The 23,282-nt window shown below is 48.8% G+C and overlaps 1 protein-coding gene across 4 annotated transcripts in view; it reads right to left on the reverse strand.

Annotated features, from left to right (window-relative positions):
- Positions 1-23,282, reverse strand: part of LOC142576374 (techylectin-5A-like) — a 56,887-nt gene that overhangs the window by 28,203 nt on the left and 5,402 nt on the right. For 2 of the 4 annotated variants that reach the window (XM_075686479.1, XM_075686476.1), the window contains exons 2-3: positions 12,996-13,189; positions 5,702-5,844 (exon numbers count right to left, since the gene is read on the reverse strand). In XM_075686479.1, coding sequence (XP_075542594.1) covers positions 5,702-5,844; positions 12,996-13,146 — 294 coding nt within the window. In that variant the 5' untranslated portion in view covers positions 13,147-13,189. Of the gene's footprint in view, positions 1-5,701; positions 5,845-12,995; positions 13,217-23,282 lie in introns of all 4 variants that reach the window. The other 2 variants (XM_075686477.1, XM_075686478.1) reach the window with 2 other exon arrangements.

The raw sequence follows: 23,282 nt of genomic DNA on the forward strand, positions 1-23,282 counted from the left end.
ATAAGAAGAATTGAGATGTGCACGCTACATGCCTTTGTTCGGTAGTGTTCCACTACTTTGGTGCTACAGTTAATTATCTCGAATGAGTTCAAGGAGCAAGAATTTAGTCCAGAAAAAAATATTGCGCACAACAGCTGTACCTAGTTGTATCATTTGCCTATGCCGCTGTATATAACCCTGTCCACACTGCTAGGAAGGGAAGCGTAGCAGAGGGCGGCAGAAAGTTGGGTGGGCGGATGAGGTTAAGAAATTTGCAGGGACAACATGGCCACAATTAGTACATGACCGGGGTAGTTGGAGAAGTATGGGAGAGGCCTTTGCACTGCAGTGGGTGTAACCAGACTGATGATGATGATGTCCACACTTACCTAAAGCACATGAGTGGCATCCTAAACAAAATTGAGCTTTTGATATTGCTTTGGAGAAAATTAATCTGTTTCAGCCTAACAGTATGTATACATACTGCGCATACCTGCATTCGGTGTGCCTTATCACCAACTGTTAAGTCACCTTCTTACCTCATCAGCGAATCACTCCTGCAACCAAGTGTGCTGGTCCGGGTTTTACCTGCATTTCCACCTGTACAGTTGGTAAAAGTCTTTGGCTGTTTACTATAACTTCATATTCAAACATATGGTTGCATTAGAGGCTTTCACACCACTAATGACTGGGCAGGCTTCACGAAAGGCCACCAGTACCTCCTCATTGCAGACTGTGCTCAACATCCTTCTTGGTTGGACTGTGACTAAGAACCAATACATCTTTCCTCCAAAGCGGCTGGCATTGACGATGGTTTGATGCAGAAAGAGGCTATTGTCTTTCCCAGATGCTGGTTCAGCCTCGCGAGGCACATTCCTTCAGTCAATATGCACACTGTCAATGTGAGTGAGACTGATCAAAGGTTGTCTATGGTGTCAGGCTTCTTGCCTGGTTTCGGTAGTGGCATCATGACCAAGTGTTTCCACTCTGTGGGGAATTCCAATATTCCAGATTTCATTGATTACAAGCAATAGTGCTTGCTTCCTTGTTTCGGCAAGATTCCTCAACATCTGAAAAATGACTCCATCTTTGCCATGAGCACTTTAAGTGTTGACATGCTCGAGAGCAACAACAGGTTCTGCCATCGTATACAGAGGCTTTCCATTCCTTCCTTGGCAAGTGGTCATTAAGGTGCGTACAACTCAGGCGACGGTCAGTCACTGTGAGGTGGTCGGGGAAAACATCTGCCGCTTGTTCCTCAAGTTTCTCAGATGTGCACTGAAAATCGAGCAGCATGTTTTCAATAGTATTACAGTATTTGGTGCATCCTGTTATAGCCAAGAATGTGTTGCAGCTTACTGAGGCCTATATGTTTAAATGACGCGCCCAGTAAGCTCTAGTTAGCATGTCGCTCTTTGCAGTGTGTAAAGGATGCGTGTTGCTAGCGATTCTTCAACACCTTCACATTCTGCACACTCAAGTGCATCACGGAAATGGTCCCAGCCTGAAACCCCGATTTTTATATGTGGCACATTTTCACCCCTACATCAAGTATTATATCACATAATGGTCGCTTCCTCTTGGGGCAGAGTCGCATTGACACTCTGGATGAAGGCCCTAGTTGCCCATGCTAGGTAAGTGTACTGCCCTTCTGGTTTGAATGGAGGGTATACCAGTTGGGATAGTTGGTGTCATTTGTTAATTCGAAGTCTGTGGTGTCTGCTTCGTCAAGGTGGCATCCTCTTGGCCGTATGTCTTTGCATCCCCAGTGTGGGTGATGTGCATTGAGCTCACCTCGACTGAGTATTACGTGCTTGTGAAAGCGAATTTGAAGCTGTCAAAGCCAAGTGAAGTCGCCTTGGCTGTGGTGCCTGGTTTTGGGACAGAGGTAGACCAATGCCAAAACGGCTTTTAGCCTGCAGCACACCACCGCAACTTTCTGATGAGACATATGTTTATTCAAGCAGTTTCTACCTTGCCCTAATTCAATAATAGCCAATTTTAGCAGCTGCAAGTCAAGCTGACTTCAGAAGACTGCTGATTTTTTAGCCACTTCTAGTAGATTATTGCATGGTTAATTTTCTAGTTGGGCATGACATGCTTCGTGCTCAAAAAATGAACTGTTTAAAGAATTATTGGAGTAATATTAGGACAGGCAACTCTGACTGAATCATCACTGCTTTTGTCACAAAATGTGGCAATGAGCTAGGCAGATGCTGTCACGAAACCATAGGTTGTACAAGTACAGAAGAAACAAAATTGGAGTTCTGAAATTTAAAGCCATATTTTTACAGCCTCTCTTTATACTGCTGACATTAGAGAGCTTTAGATTAGTGGACGCAAGCAGCGTGTGTAAACAAGCACCATGTTTGGGTATTTCTGGCACCCATGTGGTTTGCATAACCAAGCAGCACACGAGTCGCTTGCGTCCTCTTATGCAGTACTATTATTTTCATTGTGAAACAACCAATATCAAAGTAAGTCTGATCAGCCTGCATCAATATGCTAGAAATTTTTAAGCACTTAAGGTGTGTTGGTTGAATGTTTAAAGCACTTCACCACACCCTTGGTCACTAGACTTGAACTTTCCAGTATTACTTGCGAATCAACTCTTGAGGTGTTTACGTTGCTTTTCTGTGCCGTAAGATTAGTTTGACAGTCTTAATAGAATTGTTAAAGTGAAGGTGTGAGCTGTTGTATTGGCCATGTCATTCTATAACTGTTAGATCTGACACTGTCAAAGCACTTGGCAACATTAATCAGCTTCACCTCACTATATATATGTATTGCGGTAGGACCATTCAGCACGTGAAAATAAAAAATACCGGCAAATAGAGAGTTCGAGAGCACCTGAGATTATAGTAAAGCGGGCGGGGCAGTATGTTCAGGGTAACAAATGTGTTGCGGTGAAGTTATTGCAGAAGTATATACACATTCATTCGTCCCAACTTTGCGCCGAACCCTGCGTCCCGTCCTAAGAGCGCGAAAAACGGGCACAAATGCAGCTGAAGATTACAGGGCACAGTATTCGGCTCCACCTCACTGTGCTTATCGCGCCCTTAGTAGGAATAATATTAAACATCTGCTCTGCATTTCGTGGAATTCTGGCAGATCATGTGACATTACTAAAGCTCCGTTATGTTCACAGCACTACGCGATAATTGTCGTAGAGCGCACGATAAAAGTAAATCACATGAAGTGACGGATAGTGCACTAGCGCTGAACACGATTGAAAACATGCGCTGCCCTATTTCAAGGACGCGTGAACAGTTGTGAGCAAACACCACCTTATGCATTATATTACTTACGTAAGTCGTGGCGAAACACACGTGCAATACCTCCGCCTACGAGTCCCGTCAAGTAAAAGTGCATGTGCGATGTGATGACGCTGCCGAAAAGGGGGCGAACACGACGACGCTGCTGCACAGCGCCGGTTCGCAAATTGCATTGCCGAGACGCTACGCCACTTGAATATTTCAATCGTCAGCACCAATGAATTCTTCAGAAATACGGATCTCACACCACCAGAGTTCACCGAGACTTAAAGCCGACATGCCACACCACTACTACTGCGCGACTTTTAGCCAACAAATACTGAACCCACTGCGGAGACACACGACCAGCGGTCGGCGTGGGCCGGAGATTCAACGCACGCCACGGCATCGCGGTTCGCAGAACTTCGCTGCCGAGGCGCTAGGCCACTTCGACATTTCAATTGTCAAGGAAGCACGGGTCACACAACGCAGATTCTGTACTACCAGAGCTCACCGAGGCGAAAGCCGCACTGTCGCATCACCACTACTCGCGGCTTTCCCACTACAACGCTACAACCAACACACAAGCAACGCAAGCACAATCACATAAGCAAGGTTGAACAACGCGCGGTCCGCGCGAGCCGGTGAACGATCACGCCGAGAACGAACACGCCGCGGCGTCGCTCGGCGCAACCATCATGCCTTCTCAAAAGTCCCTAAACGATCCTGTCCCTAGGCACCTAGGATCAGGTCACGTGAGGGATTTTTGTACGACAATTAGACGCACGCCCCCCCCGCAAGGCTCCAAGAACCAGCACTAATCCCCTGCTGCCACCAGCCATTGCTCATCCACTCCCTTGTACGAAATAAATTTGAAGAAGCTCGTGCATCTTAAATATTTTTCCACTTGCCGATTTGCTGCTACGAAGCAGCTGTTAAGTTTGCGGTATGACTTGTAAAAATAAGCTTTGCATAGGATGTGCGCATGTGAACATTTGACATGCGTTTAAATTTACGTGTCTTCACCGCATATATCGAAAAGGTGCAACTGCTGCGAACGACGTTTAGTGATGAATGACGGTCAATGGTCACTGACATAATTGCAGGCACGATAGTTCTGTTGGCTACATTCGTTATTTGTCTCGTTTTGGCAGCCAAAATGCGCTCACATAATTGTCTACCACACATGTGTGAAGTTTTCTTTAAACGCCCTTTAAAACATTTCTTGCCTTCCACCTCCGCGAGAAAACTTCATAAGCATGCAGAAAAACATCGCACCGCTTTTTGTTGCAAGGTAATGCGCGTTTGGACGTGAACTTTTGAGCTGTTCGAGTCCTGGGTGTAGTCAGAATTTTATTTCAGGGATCGAGGGGGTCCTATTTTTTATATGTACATTCGTGCGTTGGTTTGTATATGTGCGTGTATATATGTACACACAAACTAAACATTTCGGGGGGTTGGCACCTCTCCGGCTACGCCAATTGTTCGAGCTGAGCTAGCATTAAAAAGTGTCATCTTGCTCAGCGCCTGCGTACGGTTGCCGGGTGTAGCTTGCGACCAGCAGACAAAAAATCAAATGGAACACCGCGCGGCATTTGCCTCCTGCGCTCGCGAGGAGTGGCTCCACTGCAGAGCTGGATCATAAACCGGACCTATGCGCAACTCTGCTCCCGGCGGGAGCATATACAGGGACACTACCCTCTTCTTGAATTTCTTTCTCTGTGCCATGGCATTAAAAATGCCACTGATATCTGAGGGCTCGTGCACTTGAATTTAATTTCGTTGTTTTGCGTGCCAAAACCACGATTTGATTATGAGGCATGCCGTAGGGGGAAGAGGGGCGATTCCGGATTGGTTTTGATCACCAGGAGATCGTTAATGTGCCCGCAATGCGCGCATACACGTCGCATCGCGCAACACAGACATATAAGCAGTCAATAAGTTGGTAAAGACGACAAGGAGTGGTGAGGGTTTATGTGGGTCTCACCACGGTTGATAATGGTTCTACGCCGATGGATCAGGTGCTAAAGAGCGATGACGGCTTTAATGATTGGAGCTAATCTGATAAGGTTAATAAGGACCGATAGGCGTTGATAAGGATCTGGTCATATCCGATAACGCTGATAATGGCCGCATCATGTCCGATAAGATTTATGAGTACCGATAAGGGTTGATAAGTATGAGATCAATTGCGATTAGGTTGATCACAACCGATAAGGTTTGATAAGGGTTTATACTGCCTGAATCAAGTTTCATAAGATGAATAATGACACCTGGTTGCGTGGACACCGGCAAGTTGGGCAATGCTTACGCATACTTGGACAACTCCAGCTGAGTTTCTGCATAATTTTTTTCAGTAGTATCTCCTCTGGTTCCTTTCCTGAGATTCTGCGAGCGCATACACAGGCGAACTTAGCGCAGAACTTGCCAATGACGCTTTGCAAAGCAAAAAGAATGGCTGTACGCACCGTCCAGCCTCCTCCGTCGGTGTCCATGTCGCAGTAGACAACTTTCCCTTTGACGTCATTTTTCCCAATAAATATGTCGTACAGGCCACTTGTCGTCTGTCCCGCCCGGAGAAGGTCGGCACAATGCCGGGGCCGCATATTGCCTGCGAAGTACATGCTAATAAGTACTTACTGTAAACTGGATTATTTGATATATTCAAAGTAAAACCAAGTTTCATTTGTTCCCTTTCTTTATCTGAATCAACCCGCCGCGGTTGCTCAGTGGCTATGGTGTTGGGCTGCTGCGCACGAGGTCGCGGGATCGAATCCCGGCCACGGCGGCCGCATTTCGATGGGGGCGAAACGCGAAAAAACCCTTGTACTTAGATTTAGGAGCACGTTCAAGAAACCCAGGTGGTCGAAATTTCCGGAGTCCTCCACAACGGCGTGCCTCATAATCAGAAAGTGGTTTTGGCACGTGAAATCCCACAATATATAATTTTCAATGAAGCGTCTCGCCCTGAAACGTTTCGAAACGACGCGATTCGTGTGCTTACATCTGTAACATTCACTTGATATTGGCATGTGTACTTTCTCTATATATGGTGACTGCGTTTCACTGGGTAACAAATGTCAATCAGCGCAAAGCGCGCCTTCATGTATCGAAAGTTTCTCTAGTGTTATCTGGGCTTCTATCCTCTGTCTGTTGTCATCGAAGCTTGTGCAATCTTATTGCAGTATGCGCGACACGAATTGTGTAGTACTTTCTCGAAGACATGCAGGCACCAATGATTACTCTAGAACCTTCGATGGCTCATGTATAGAGGCTGGCGCGCTCGACTCGCTGATGAGATTTTCCACGATCGCCGAGTGCTTTCGTCGCTACCGTTATCCTTTGAGTGCAGCCTGTTTTTCTGGGCACATGTTCGCCCAATAAAGACTTAGTTTTCGCCATTAACAGTCTTCCTATTGTTTTCTTGATTGTCACTACCACGTGACATCTGGTGGAGGTGCCCGTGAGCTCATGTACCGCAAAGCCGTAATCCAAGCCCGAAACCCGAAGACACAGTGGTCGCCAAGGGCCAGCGAGCTAGTCGCAGGCTTAAAAGACTGCCCCTTGAGCCCGGGCATTTGCGTGAGACAACCAGGAAGATCGTTGCCAAGTCAGTGACCGCAATGGCAGCACCAGCGTCTCCCATCGTTCTTCAACAACACGGGGAGCCACCTACCATCCATGGAGCTTCGTCGGAGGATCCGGAAACCGGCTCAAGGCTTTCGAAAGGATCTCGGTCCTCAACGACTGAAACTATGAATATAATTAAGCTGCGCTACGTGTACTCCTCCTTTGAGGATGCCGCGAGGACATGATTCGAGAACCGGCAGTACAGTCTTACAACGTGGGAACTGTTCCGCAATAACTTCCTAGGGAACTTCACGAGCATCGCCCCTAAAGAAAAGGCAGAAGTTCTATTTCAAGCCTGAGTGTAGCTACCTAACGAGAACGTTGCCATCTTTACAGAAGAAATGAGCCGTCTATTCCACCACGCCGACCCGGAAATGTCCTAGCAGAAGAAGGTCCGCCTACTCATGCGCGGTGTGAAAGAACTTTTCACCGAATTGATATAAAGACCATCGAAGACCGTCGAAGAGTTTCCTCGCGAGGCCACCAGAATCCAGAAAACACTGGAAATGCGGAACCTACAATTCAGCTACCGTACGAAGTTAACAAACTACGCTGGACTTGAATCACTGACCGAACCACTGCGAAAGATTGTGAGTGCGGTCGTGCGGGAGGAGCTCCAGAAGTTGTTACCTTCATCACAGCCTCAAGTGGCGTCAATTACCGACGTCGTACGAGAGGAGCTCCAAAAATCACTTGGAGTCCATCAATCGCCACAGCCTCAGCGGGAAGGGATGATGTACGGAGCTGTAGCCCGCTGTCACGTCCCCCCTCCGCGCCCCCGCCTTGTAACGCCACAGTTCAATCGTCCACCACCGCCACCGCCAGCATGCAACACATCGCCTCGCGTAGCATTCTAAGGAAGGCTGACATTTGGCGCGCCTCCGACCGCCGTCCGCGTTGATCACAGCGGAGAAGCCGGCCGCATTTACCGCCGATGTCCTCACAGCGATATGGGAATTGAACGGTTTGCCGTCAACGCACCGCGTCTTCAGCAAAGCGAACGCCTTCGTGATATCACCGAGTACGTCGCCGCTACTCTGTGTATCGTTCGACGACCGCTCCGTTAGCCGTCACCTGGCCACTAGTTGTCCCCGCAACAGCTACACTGACCAACACTTGCCTAGCCAGGGGCCGGCCTGTGAGCCCATATGCGGAAATGTAAAAGCAGTAACCGATAGCGGTGTAGTTGCTGACGAAGATCCTGCACCGCCGAAGTCATCGAAAAGAATATCTCGACAACATATCAGCGAGACGCCGCCACCCCAACGAAGCATAGAAGCAAAGAATACGCCGACAAAAAAAATCCCGACGGTGCTACTTTCCAGACACATGTCAACACGACGAAACCGTGATCCGACGCCAAAACCTAACTGCAACCCAAGACATAGAACCACCGAGCTCGACCTGCTTCACGATGGCCACGGAGTTACCGTCTTAGTGGACGCATAGCCGAATACTCCGTCATGAGTGGACCCATTGCCACCCAGTCGAAGAAGGTTAAGAATGCATAGGAATGCCCTCAAATTTGGACCACTTGAGGACATCTAATAACGTCGACTGCAATCTGCAAGGCAAAAATTTCCGTGCATAACCGAACCTACGCTGCCACCTTCGTTATCCTCCAACAGTATTCAGGAGGCATAATTCTGGGCATAGACCTCCTGAACCAACACGGAACAATCATTGACTTGAAGTCGAAGAAGATAACGCTATCTGAAGATCAAGCGATACCACCGGAGAGCTCTCGTAGTCACCGCGCCTTGAGTGCACTCGAAGTTCGAGTGAGCATCCCGCCTCGCTCCAGCATCGTCACCTCCGTCGGCACCGAAACACCGTTAGAGGTAGAAGGCCTCATCGAGGGCGATCAACGTCTACTGCCCAATCATGAAATTTGCGTCACAAGAAGAATCGCTCGACTGCACGGACGGAAAGCGAAAGTGATGTTGGCCAACATCAGCAAGGAGTTCAAGCACGTAAACAAGGGCACGACGATCGCATACCACGAGGAAATTGTGGAAACCAACAATGCGTTCGTCGTTTCGAATTCCACCGAGTCTAACTCGACGACCATAGTTTCCGAAGCAGTCTTCGACATAAATTCAAGCCTCCCCATGAGTTAGCAACAACAGCTCGAAAGTCTTCTTCGGTGATACAAAGACTGCTTTTCGACGTCATCGCAAATTCCGCAAACACTAGTTGCAAGGCAAAGAATAATAACCGAAGAATCCGCTTGGCCACGCCGCCAGGGTCCTTAACGAGTGTCGACGCGAGAACGAGCAGCCATAAGGCAGCAAGCCGAGCAAAAGCTACACGGCGTTATCAATCAGCCGTCGAAAAGCCTGTGGGCGTCTCTTGTGGTCTTAGTGAAGAAAAGTATAGAAGTCTGCGCTTCTGCGTCGATAATTCGCCGCTCCAACAAAATAACGAAGGATGACGTAAACCCCCTCTCACGGATAGACGACGCATTACACTGGCTGTGCAATGCCCAGTACCTTTTGTCGATGTATCTCATGACTGGTTATTGGCGAATAGCAGTCGCCGAAAGGGATCGAGAGAAGACTGCGTTTATCACGCCAGACGGCGTCTGCGAGCTCAATGTGATGACGTTCGGACTTTGCCTCTGCAACGTTCCAGCGCGTGATGGACACAGTCTTGGCAGGATTGAACTAGCATACTTGTCTCGTCTACTTTAATGACGTTGTAGTGTTTGCCACGAACATCTAGGGTCACTTGAAGCAGCATCAGACAGTACTACAGGCGATCAATTCATCTGGACACACCCTGAAGCCGCAAAAGTGTCGTTTCGCTTACGAAGAACTTCTCTTCCTAGGCTACGTCTTCAGTAAGTCTGGAGTCCATCATGACCCACAGAAGATAACTGCCATCGCTACGTTCCAGCGACCAGTCGATAAGAAGGCAGTGCGCCGATTCCTTGATTAGTGTGCCTTTTACCGGCAATTTGTGAACGGCTTCTCAAGCATTCAGGAACCGTTAACTGATCTCACGAAAGCCGACGTCGCCTTTAAGTGACGCATTTGAGGAGCTCAAACGACGGCTGCAGTCACCGCCGGTGCTTTGACAATTCGACTACGACGCCGAGACGGGAATCCATACCGACGCAAGTGGCCTAGACATCGTTTCCGTGCCTAGGCTATTAGGACGGAGCTGAAAGCTTAATAGCTTACGCTAGCCAGTCGCTGTCAAAAGCTGAAGCGCATTCTACGACATAGATAGAGTGCTTTGCGATCATTTGGTTTACGGCAAAATTTCGGCCTTAGATATATGGAAGGCACTTCAAAGTGGTAAGCGACCACCACGCCTTGCGTTGGTTGGCAAACTTAAAGGATCCTTCAGGTCGCCTAGCATGATGGAGTCTCCAACTCCAGGAATTCTACATAACCGTGGTGCATAAGTCTGGCAGGAAGCATTCTGACGCCGATTGCGTGTCGCACGCTCCTATTGAGCCGCCACCGCAAGGCGAGCTGGACGACGACGCCTTCCTAGGAACAAAAGCTGCAGACGACTTCGCCGAACAGTAACGTGCAGACCCGGCGCTGCGGAGCCTCGCTGATTACTTAGAAGCCAAGACAGACCTTGTCATTAGGGTATTTTGGGGTGGATTGTCTTCGTTTTGCTTGCGCAACGACGTCCTCGTAAAAAGAACTTTCCCCAGTCTGCACAAACTACTTTCTTGTTGTGCTAGCAGCACTCTGGCTAGAGGTCTTCCATGCCTTGCACGACGATCAGACAGCAGTGCACCTCGGCTTTTCCCGTATGCTCGCAAGTATGCAAGCACTATTGGCCGCGCGTGACCGCCGACGTCGTCCCCCACGTCACAACATGCCGCGACTGGCAGCGGCTCAAGACACCACCGACTAGGCCAGAGGATGCACTACAGCCGATCGAGCCTCCTTGCTGATAGTTTCAGCAGATCGGCATTGATTTGTTAGGGCCATTTTTGACGTCAACATCTGAAAACAAGTGGACCGTCATGGCCACCCATTACCTCACCCGCAACGCTGAAACGAAAGCCCTCACGAAAGGTAGTGCAGTGGAAGTAGCCAAATTTTTCGTCGAGGACATCTTGCTGCGACATGGTAGGCCAGAAGTCCTAATTCGTGACAAAGAAACTTATTTTGCAGCTTGCCTTGGTCAAGCCATCCTGCAGCATAGCCCATACATGTCACTGGAGGACCACTGCTTACCACCCGCAGAAGAATGGCCTGACGGGTCCACTAAGCGAGACGCTTGCGGACATGTTAGCGATGTACATCGATGTCGAACACATGGCGTGGGGTGCCGTGCTTCACTATATCAGCTCTGCTTACAACACGCGAATGCAAGAAATAACGCAGATAACGCTGTTCAAGCTGGATTACGGAAGAAACCCGACGACGACTCACGAAGCCATACTGGAGCTCGTCACCGCCGAAGATGATGTCCTCGTCCCCGAATATCTCCAGCGCTCCGAAGAAGCCCGAAAGCTCACCCGCCTGCGGATCAAGAGCCAGCAAAGAACCGACAGCCAGCACTACAATCTTTGACGGCGCTACGTGGACGCCTGGCAACCATGTTTAGGTTTCCACCCCGATATGCCGACGAGGACTCATCGAGAAACTACAGCGACGCTATTTCGGATCTTACAAGATCATGCGACGTATAGCCGCACTGCAACATGAGGTCGTGCCAGACGGTCTTTCGCAATCACAGCGGCGCCGCGCATGATCTAAAGCGGCCCACGTGGTGCGTCTTAAGCCATTTCAAAAACGCTGACGAACTTTGTTATTTTGTTGTCTCTTTACAACGGGTGCTCTTGTTTCTTACTTTTGTGTTTGCAGCACGAGGACGATGCTTCTTAAGAGGGGAGTATTGAATTGAGTACTTGCTTATGGAGTTATTGTGTTTCACCGCGTAAATCGCTCAGGACGCGCATGCATATATCGAAAGTTTCTAGAATGTTATCGATGCTCCTATCCGCTGTCTGTTGTCTGAACCTTGTGTAATCTGACTGCGTGTATGCGCGGCGGCAATTGTGTGGTACTTTCTGGAAGACACGCAGACACCAGCGATTACTCTGGAACCTTCGACGACTCACGTATAAAAACCGACGCGCTTGACCAACTGATGAGATTTCCGACGATCGCCGACTGCCTTAGCCGCTATCGTTGTTCTTTGAGTGCAGCCTGTTTTTCTCGGCATACGCTCGCCCAATAAAGAATTAGTTTTATCCGCTCACAGTTTTGCTACTGCGTTCTTGATCGTTACTACCATGAGACAATACTTAATTTTGAGAAAATGTTAGCACTTCTATAGCTTTACTTCTTTCTCAATAATTATGCCTATGTGGCATTTTGGACTTCAATACAATAAAGGCTGATTTATTTATGTTTCCAAATAGTTGTTTCTTTGTTTCTCCTCGAAGACTCTCCTTCTTGGATAGAACACAGCCTCAAATATATGTAAATGATACCAAAATATAATAAAAAAGGACTTCGCGGTAGCGCAGAAGGATTTGCTGCAACATTTGAATGTGCGAGCTCTACAGTGACCAGAGCTTCTAGCGTACAAACCGGTTAAGCTCACAGAAATGGCGATAAATCGAGATGCTATTAATGCTAAATATGAATTAAGCGGCAGTGTTCCCGTATAGCAGCAAAAACATCGTTGAAACCCGACTCATACACGCATCGGCTGTTTCTTCGGAAATCTCCTTGCTTAATCGAATTACAAGTCACTATTCTAAGCAGCACCTGCCTAACATATTCATTTCGATCTGTGAGCAAGACGTATTGGCAAAGGTAGTCACATAGAACCTTGAATTTGTTCTGAAGCTTTGAGAAATAAGCTGTCGCTTCAACAGCTTTCACATTGCCACTGTTCATAACTTGCGTTCCCTCACCATTCCTGCATTCTTAGTGCAAGTGGCTCACGTTTGAGATTGACTCTTACTTCTTCTGTTGTTTACTTCAACTGCTTCTTTTATTTGGCAGACCACTTATGTGTACATCGTGCCAAATGTCTCTCCGCAATCAAATGTCGTAGAAAGCTGGCGACGAAAATTTGGAACATTTCCAAGAGAGTCTTTAGTAAGCCAAACCACATCGCGAGAAAAAGAAACGAGGGTTTGCTCACCTCTAATGTCGGAGAAGAGATCCGCGAGCTTCTCGACACGTTTTCCGGCTTCAGCTAAGGTAGTTGGAGCCACGGCAGCAGTCTTGGCACCGCTTCCGCTTGAAACCGAGCACAGGACCACCAAGCTGAGGCTCGCCACGCTCCAGATCATTTTTCTTCCGCGATGCTCACTACCCTATTGAGAACCAGTACAGCTGAAACAGATAAAAGGTTGGCGAGCACTGCCGAAATAAATCAAAATTAGGTATAGTAAACGTTACTCAACAAGATCCGGCACTCTCACCCTCTTTCTCTCTCTCTCTCACTATTTCTCAGCCCGTCATTTCTTTCTTTCACACAAGACTTTCAGCAAATGTGCTAAAATATGCTGAGCTCCCCTCGCCTACAATTTTTCATAAATACTGATTTTATAAAGAGAAAGCAGAGAGCACAGCTCCACATAACGATAGATAAATATACCCTAGCTATGCATATATTCTTTCCGTTACTTAAAACTGCTCGTGCTAGGGTCAGTCCAACGGCGTAGAACTGGAAGGTTGACTGTCGCATTCATGTTCCGTAGTTAAGAGCTACAGCGCAAACTGCAGCGCACCGTATGTTGCCGCTGCGCGGTTAAGAACGTTCGGTGTTATTGAACGCCATTCTAAATCGTCAGCGTTCTTCAGCTCTTACTTGACGCACACTGTCATTTATTGGCGCGCAGGTGGCCTCTCACACGAATGCTCGAAGTTTCGTTCATGAGAATGTGTTGCGAAGTATATACTTTCACTGCATTTGCATTTGCGCAAATCAGTTTGTCTTCGTGCGTGAAGTCTAATTTCTTTTCACTAAAAATGACGATATATCAACCTTTTTAACCTAAGTGCCTTTGCAATTTAAAAAAAAAACACTCTGGCCTGCCACTTTCGCATTAGCTGGTTCTCCCTGTTGAGGCCTCGAAACTTGGTTACTGCCATAGGAACGTATGCGACGCCTCACTTTATGTTATGCATCAAACAGAGAGAATATCATGCTAATTTGAATTTTATTATTCTGATTAGCAATTTGTTCATGTCCCTAGTAGCCGGCAGTATTATAGACCTCTGTAGTGTATCTATTTTAATTTCCCGCTACCATCGTCAAAGGCGCGTGTTCGTTCTCTATGTGTCTTAATAGCGTTTATTCATTTACTGCTATATTCCCTTTTTTTTCTATTTTCTTTTTCATACCTGTTCCATGCTATAACATGATTCTTGGCCTATCTGCTGTTGTGGAGTTTCCCATTTCACTTGAAACAAACCAACAGAATAGCAAGAAATAAAGAGCTTCCTTGATTGAAACCATGTTCTTTTTAATTAAAGCTAGCCTGCAACTTTATTTTTATTACTGTGTTTGTTGTTATGTATGTTGTTACAAACGGTGCACCCAGGCTGCTCAGGACCGCGTCACTGACTGCACTTTTCAGCGGCTCACAAGTCCTGAAGGGGTCCGAGACGCGGCGGCGACGTAACGATGAACAACGAACGTTTAATTACATCGTTAAGGAGCGGTGAGCCCTACAAGCTTCCTCGCGGAGAGCGACACGCACTCTATACTTACATACAGTTTCTGTGGCTATGAAAGGAAAGCTGCGGAGGCAAAGCACGCACAAGTTAAAGCGCTTCTGAATAGAGTCCCGCGTTGTGATCCACGTCAGTTTAAGCTGGGGAAGACAAAACATAAACACCTTATTAGCAACAGTTATATAAGACTGGATACGCCACTTAGTGTAAAGGTTTACTTATTTTGCGGCTTTTCCCTTCCGCGTCCGGGGAAACGTGAAACTGTCGAACGTGGAAGCTGCGTCGATTCAGCGTCTCCTCCCAGCAACCAAAAACACTGTAAAACTCTGCCGGAGTACTTGGTGCGGTAACACATGTGCAGCAGCAACGCCCCCCTAGCTTTCCCTTCATAGCCACAGAAACATGTCCACGACTATTGGAGGCGAGCTGCACCACCGCAGAAGCTGGCGCCATTGTCGGCGTAACGTGCACGAGAGATCACGTGGACACAGCGGCCGCGTCGGCTCCTTTGGAAGCGCCGAAGCAAGCTGAAAACGAAAGTTTATAAAGTGCCACTTGCGCTGCGGTTCTGATTAAGTGATGAGGCTTTCCCGTCTTGGGTGTCTGCTTGATAACATTAGAAAGCACTACAATAGGTAGTGGCTGCCTTTGGAGGCGTGCAGCATGGTAGGCTACTGCACGGTGCCGCAGTGCCGGGCGTACGCAACGGAGCCCGGTGTCACCCTTATTCACACGCAGCCGCAGGACAAAAAGCTGCGTGAAGCTTGGCTCGCGATACTTAAAACCGGCAAACAGCCATCGGCTACAACTCGTGTATGCAGCAAGTACAGACGCGAGGAAGATTTCTGCTACGGCGCCGGGACTGCGACGTTCGGTGAGCAGCAGAAAACATGCACTGATACGCTCGCCCTCGCCCGCTGCCCGGCTAATGTCATGACGGTTCGGTCTATGAACTTGTTGACCCTAGATATCGGCAAGTTCACTGGAATCAAAAGGGAACGGTAAGAAGCACATTAATGAAAGGCATGGATATGGTTATGTTTGTGTGATGAATTAATGCGCTGGATTACGAAAAAGTAGCAGCGGGAAATCGCACGCTGAGAAGACCGATAAACACACAGTACGACGCAACTTGAGAAATAATATTGAAACGACCAAGAATTTAAAAGAAGAAGAAAGAAGAAAAAAAAGATTGTATCGTCGCTAGGTCACATCACAGTCGCCGTAGTCGTCGAAGTCGCTATAGCTTAAATTATTTTTTAACAGCTCTGATAGCGTCCACGAAACAATGGTTGCTTGTGTACTGTCCAATACTCATATTCTTCGGCCTAAATAAAAGTCACGGCACGATGTAAAAACGCGCTCGCAGCGAAAGGGAAACATTGTGCGCGGACATGCATGCAGACACGCAGTCGGTCGCTGCGAACGCGTGCGATCGCTTCATTCAGGCTTCATTCTGTTATGCGCCACTTGGTTATGCAGACCGCTCACTAGAAGAACATATTTCACATAGTGTGCTCTCGCCGTTCGCCTACCTTTCGAGCAAGAAGCCGGTTCAGGAGACTCCATAGCGGCGATCACGCGCAGTGGCGTTCACTGTACGTATTCTGCAAAATGCAGCGTCTGTAAACTATTCTGTGCTTTCTACTTGCGGAAGATTATTATCTTGACGGTAGAAAACTTCCGTCGTTTCAAAAGTAGTTACAGAAATGTCCAGGAGGGCTCCCGCGTGTTTTTATTGAGCGCCGAGAGCCAGCCCTATTAGGAGCGTTCTGCGCGATCCCTCATACTACGCAAAGGAGGCGCTTCCGACAGATGGCGACTCCGTAAGTCCTCGCCCCCAATAGCTTGCTCAAATCTGCTAAAGGCTAACGTCCATTGGCAGGGGTGGCTTTTATTGAGTCTGAAGCTCCCACGCTCAGGAGAGAGAGCCAACGCTCTCCACGCTTGCGGTCACCGCTTGGTATGCAAGCGATTTTAGTCGAGAAACGACGCGGCGACTGTCGCGCGCAAGCCTCCTTTACCAAGACAAGCTTCCCAAGCGGCGTGCGCCACTGCGACCACGATCGAAACGTTTGAAAAAATTCTCGAGCTGCCATAGGGCCAACCAATGGCGAAGCACCCGTGAGCAATGACGTGGCAAAAGGATCAAATGACGTGGCACATGGATCAAAGCGGCGTGGCAAAAACGCGGGCAGCGCGGGGATTTCGGCCGCTTGATCAGACGGTTCTAGCAAACGAAGTCCTGCCAGTTTTCAATGTCTCACTCTGTCTTCAACGAGCTGTTCATCACTCAAGTAGTGCACTGTCCACTTGTTTGGGATGTCAAATGAAAGATTCTCGAAACAAAAATAAGAGGAGGATTCCTTGGGAAGAAATTTCGCACTGAAGCTGAAAGTACTCGTCGTTACAAATGACGTATGTTTCCATAAAATAAAGATTATGCGTGGCTCTGCTATCGCAAACACTAGAGACCAGTGGAGCTGGGGGAAGGCCAGTAAAGTGGTGCCCAACTGCACAATTAGTTTAACTTTCTTCTGGGGTTCCCCCAGCTCCACTGGTGCCTGGTGTTCGGGAAAACAAAGTGACGCCTACATTTTTTTGCACTGTGAGAAAGAGGACCGCCGAAGCGAGCGCGCGGGTTTTTCTCGGAGAGCAATGATGTTACACCACCTGTGTCCCCTACGCGCCGCTCCTTCTCCTCCGCTACGCTCCATACACCCTCGCCGCGTCGCTATGCTGCGCGATGCTATTTTTATACTCTGCTTTCTCTCTCCCTCAGTTCTCTCTGCCCCAGGTCGGCGAAGCTGCGAACGTCAAGAGAAATCCAAGCTAGGTTCTAGCAGCTCCATTTTAAACGTCGTCTTCGCTCGAATAGCCTATGTCCGTTGGTGCCTCAGAAATGCCACTTGTTTCCTGACATTTTCGAGTTCCATTCTATAGATCCAAATTATCTGCACGTGCTGTTTTCTTATTTTTTCCTCTTTTTTCCCCCGACGGTGACCCCATCCCCATGTGGCTCCGGACAGACGGGACGAAACCGCACTCCGAACTTTTCGTTCACAGCGCACGCAGGTGTACATTTCATATTCTTTAAAACTGCGAGCTAGCATGCTCATCGTTTGCTTTGGTCTTGTTTATTCAGTGAAAAGGTTACGTACCCCGAGCTCTAGAAGTGTCGCTGCCTTTCTGCCTGTATGCCTAGAGGCGAAAAGGGACGCGAGCTTCTTTGAAAGCCGTGCACGGGCCTCGTTCATCCGAGTGGCCGAGACGGCGCAAAACGCCTAATACGGCATTCGAAAACAAGAACCGTTGGCGGGGGTGCACGTGCTTCAAGCCCAAATTCCGAAAATACGGACCAATCCATATCTTTGCTTCAATAAGGTTAATTCTATGTGCGTGTACATAGCAAGCCATTTAAGCTCTCATTCATAAAGTGCTAAACGAGGCATAACTTCGAATAAAAAAGTCGCAGTTTCACCCGAAAGGCGATGCATCAATTGCGAGAGCAAATTAGTAGGCAGCTATACGAAGTAAGGATGGCAGTTTTTTCGGGCGTGCAAACTACGAGGCATTCGCTTACTAAATGAATTAACAAGCGTGGTGTCAGCGCACACGAGCAAACACGAACATTTCACATTCGACGTACGCGAACACTCGTTGTCAAAACGCTGATGTTAGCGAGCGCGGCGGCAGCATAAAGCGAAGTGACCTGGGGCGCGATCGGCGATATTTTGTTCGAAACGCGTTCTGTTCGGTTGCTGCAACGTCACAATGTGCCAGTATGCGAAATTTGTGACAACAGGTCGGAGAGAGCAGCCAATCAGGAAGCGGTGACCTCCCCGGAAGTTTACTTCCGTTGTTTGTCGTCTGCTTGCGGACAGTATACTACAAAACGAAATGTTTCTCGTCTTCCAAATGAATGAAATCTTTATCTAAAAAAAATATTTTTTCTTCTCAAGCCCAAACACGTTTTCAAATAGTAGTAGGTGTGACTACTGCAATTTATAACTATTAGTTTCTTTGCGTCGTCCCTAGGTGGTGTCGCGCACAGCGAGAAGAAAAAAAACGACGGGAAAAGTCGCGCATTTTCAAGAGGCAGTGACAACATTCCATGGCTCGCTGGCACCGATGATGGGGTCGACTGCGTTGTACAATCAACGAATTATTTGCTTCGAGAAACGAAAACGACGCCGGAATTCACTTTCTGCCATTTCTTCAAACGCGTTTCGCACCGCCACCCGCTATCCTCCTTCCTCTAGAAACGCCAGCACAACAACCTAAGTTCCCAACGGAAGCACCATTTTCTCGAATTAAACTATGGATTGGATCCAAACGTGCCATGCCGCAGCCGCCGGTCGGATCCAATCCACCAGACGCGCCATGCGAAGCCGTATGATCGCTCCAAACTTCCCAGCTCCCGTCGGGTTCGGCGCCTAGAAGACGAAATTCTCGGTGGGAGGATGATTGACAGGAGCGTGTCGTCATTTTGACGTCACCGAAAACGTGGCCGCGCCCGGCGGCTGGCTCTCGTCGGCGCGCAGTAGGCCAATCGCGCGCGCCAGTAAACGAACGAACGCGCCGAACAACCATCTGCGATCGCACACCTGTTTATTGCTTCAATGCCAGAGCGGTGAGAACGGAGCGCACGCAAAAGTATGAGCCGTCTGCACATCCCTTTCGAGATACGGCGCTTGCGCCCGCACGCGACCGTGCAAAGTACGCACATGTTGGAGGAGTCGAAGCCGTCCCCTTCCCTCTTGCATTGTCTCCCCACTTTTCTCGCTATCGAGCCCGGTCGCGATATACGCACTTGCTGCCGGAGCACAACGTGCCCTCCTCCCTCCCTCCTCCCTTCCATCCCCCACGGCCATTCGCGCGACGGAAGACGGCGCGCTTGCTCTCCGCTTTCCTCCTTTTCGCGCACCAGATTGAACCATGGACGTCGGCTTCCCTCGCGTACTTTAACTTACGCATACAGCATACGGCGCGCGGCCATGGTGTTATCGCTTCATAATGCTAGGAGAACAAGGAAAAGAGCTCAGAGCAAAGGAATGAAGCTTACAGCAACAGAAAGCTGAGATAGTTATGAATTTGCTAGTTGGTTATGGTTATGATTATGAATGCTAGTTGGATATGGTTATGAGCTAGTTGATTATGAATCCTTACCAACCAGCTCAGCTTTCTGTTCTTCTTAGGAGTTATCGCTCTTGGACCTTGTACAACATCTCTCAGCGACGGTAAAAAGCAGTCGTGAGTGTTCATATACAATGAACTCTCGTTAATACGAACTCGGTTAAGCCGAAATCTCGCATATACCGAACATTGGAATATTTTGGTTTTCCATAGACACAATGGGGGCAAAAATTCGCTCAGTTTGCTCTAGTGGTGCAAGGCTGAAGTCAACAGCGGAGCTTGTGATCACCTAGCTTTTCCGTGGCTTCCCTAAATTGTTTGTAGGTTTTGCGAGTTTATGCTAGGCTTGGCTGTCATTTTAGGCGGGCATATAAAGCCATTCGTAGTGCTAAATTGCGGTAACTTGCCTTTAAGAAACGAGTCAAGGCAAGTCTTACACACCTTCATCTCTTCGTGGCCGGTAGCGTCGGGGAAGGCTTCGCGAAGAAGCACTTGTAAGGCCAAACTCCGCTGTTCAAATTTGCGCACAGAGTTCATGGTAAAAAGCTCACATTGAACCGAAGTCGGTCACTGACGCGACAGCTGTATCCAAACTCGATGCCCAGGAATTCGCGCTGGAATCGGCCCGTTCGCGCACCCCATTCTCGGCGGGCATGGTGCTGGAAGTTTTCGAGCATTCGCAGGCCGGGATCGCTTTCTCGGCGATGTCGAGCATTCAGGCACCGACTCTCGCGCTTCCTGGACTGAAACTCGGGATCCTCGACTCGGCGTCGCCTCTTCTGACCCGCAGCGTCGGCGCGGTGTTCTGGTTCAGCTCGGCGGCGACGCGTCGCTTCTCGCTTGGCACTATGACGCTCTTCCTTGTAAGCCGCTTCTTCTTCGGGCGTCCAGACTTTCTTCGGTCTTCCCATAGCAGCAACACGTAGGCACGGAATAGAGGAGGCGAAAGCTGTGTCGCCGCGCCGGCGGTTCGAGCTTTTACTCGACTTTGACGCCGCGACTTCGCCCTACGTGCGTGGGGTGCGAGGAGGTTATGTGGCTCAACGCTCTCGCAGATTGTTCCTAGGCAACGCGAGGCGGGGCACAGCTGCGCTGAGTTTTCTGGTAACGCTCTGCGGCGGAACTAAAAGCTTAAACAGCTCCGCTGTTAAGAACATTCGCTTAAGATGAACCGCCTCAGACGTACTCTTTGGTTAAGACGATCATACGGAGTGACAGCCACCCCGGGCGCGGCGCATCGAGGCACTCTACTGGAAGCCTGCGGCGCACATCGACCTTGGACAGAGGCGAAAACCAGAGGATGAAACAAGCAAAGTTACAGTGACGTTTCACTTCGTGAACGCGGGTGACGTGCAAGCGTATGGGTGCTATAGACGTCAGACTCTGGAGTTTTGCAAGACGCTAGGCGCCACCTGCCGGTGCGAAGAGGCAGTAATTGAGTAGTGCGAAGCCCGACTCCCTTGCGAAGTTGCCTGTGCAGCTAGCGACGGCGAAACAACGATTTAACTAGATTTTGGTCCATATTGCGAGTGGTTTGCGCATTTAACACCCAGACAGAGAGCTATGAATTTCTACGCTAGTCGGACCCGCCGCCTAACTGCCATAAAGCGCTTGCTGCCTCATTCTTCAGACCGATGGCGGAAACGACGGCAACCGCGATAGCTCCGCGCGCTACGAAGAAACACCGCAATCGACGCTACTGTTGTGTTGTAAATTGCCATGAACGTGAAGGACTGAATAACAACGTTCAGTTTTACCGATTTACATCGCGATCGTATCAAGGGGAAAGGTGAGAGCGCTGGATACGGGCCATTCAACATGTTGGGTAGTCGAATTACTTGCAATCCCTACAACACAGCGGCTCGCATGAGAAAGTGCGACAATTTTGTTCTGCTGTAATTGTGTTGCATAGCCCTGACGGAGGACGGTGGTAACCAAGCGAAAACTCAAGAATCTGCAGCCGCCACTTTGTTGGTAACAGAAAAAATAACGTCGCAAACCATCCTGCTTATGTGTCATCGATATTTCCACCTTTTAACAGACGTCCGCCTCCGCAAGGCTGAACAAGTGGAACGGAGAGATTTGGCAGGTCACTTTAACCAAACATTTTGGTTCATTGATGAATTGAAAATCCTGTTGTAAAGCATCGTTATATCGCGAGCTCATTTCTAGTTTCGGTGTTTTGTATGTCCTGCGCCGATACAACAAACACGTTTCGCAATATGCCGAGCCTGCTCGACTGCGTTTTTCGAATGTGAACAATAAAGTTGCTGTAGGAGCACTGAATGAGTAATTGCGGAGTAACGCACGAGTGTAAATAAAAATTGTCGCGTTTATTTCCATTTATTTGTGCCCGCTTATTGTTCGAAGCGTCTGCGAAAAGTTCAAATGTACTGAGCGATGCTGTAGCTCCTACGAGAAAGAACGATGCGGCGCGTAGGCACTGTAGGAAGCTTACTTTCGTTATAATCGCAAGCTGTTTGCTGCCTTCGAAAACGTTTTCTGTCTGCTGCCCTGAAAAAGGCTATGGAAGGATTTACTTTCTGTAAATAATTGCGAGAAAAACATTACGATAAAATGCCTAAAAATATAGGAGATACCTAAGTCTTGTGTTTAGGACATCTTCAATAAGAACCAATCTGATATGCTTAGATTTTCATGCTGATATGCCTATAAACAAACCTCATGCTCTCTGTACTTACGAGTTACAGCACGCCGAAATAACACTTGAGACTTCTTCTATATTGTGCACGTAATTCGCCCTGCCGAGCTTCCTCCCTTTCTGAAGCATGGATGGGCGGAAGAAGCTTCCCGGGTCCTTGATTTTTAGGAAACCGTGCCTCAACACAGCCGAAAGCGGAGGGCCAATTGTGGCCTATGCACCTCCTCTTGCGGACAGCTCTCCTTGGACTACTCAGTTAGCGCCAAGGCTGCGATGGGGGCGCTGGTGACGGGTTTTTCCGCAGCGCCGCCTGGGCAGAGTCTGAGGTCTATAGCGCACACGAAGCTATCGTACTTCGGTGCGCTTAGACGCCTACACTGTGCGTATCGCAGATGGTACTCAAGACAAGTGTCGTTCGGCCGCGCTAACGCCGAAGCAGGCGCCGAAGTCGAACGACCCCTTGTAAACATTCGCTTAATAACTAAATTAACAACCATGGTGTCAGCGCGCACAGGCAAACATGAACACATCACACTCGATAACCGCGGTCGATCGCTGTCAAAACGCTAGCGTGAGCAATCGCAGCAGCGAGCGAAGTGACCTCCGTGCTGCCTATCACTTCAACGCAAACTCAGCAGCGAGAACACAGCGCACGCGAAGGTACGAGCCGTCGGGCCACCTAGACTGTGCCTCATAAAGCAGATCGCTTTCAGGATAAAGCCCGCGCGACTGCGCATGGCCAAGGTACAGCATCCCCCTACCTCCCCTCCCCGGGTGTCATGCGCGCAACGGAAGACGGCGCGCTTCGTCCCCCCTTTCCTCCCTTGCGCACGCGAGATTGAGCCGCCATCGTCGACTCACCGTCACCGCCACACCGAACAGAAAGCGTACGGCGTGCGAGGACGATGTTACTCCAAGACGAAGCCGGTACGTCCGTATCGCAAACAA

Source organism: Dermacentor variabilis, chromosome 3, assembly GCF_050947875.1.
Source record: "Dermacentor variabilis isolate Ectoservices chromosome 3, ASM5094787v1, whole genome shotgun sequence".
NCBI lineage: Eukaryota > Metazoa > Arthropoda > Arachnida > Ixodida > Ixodidae > Dermacentor > Dermacentor variabilis.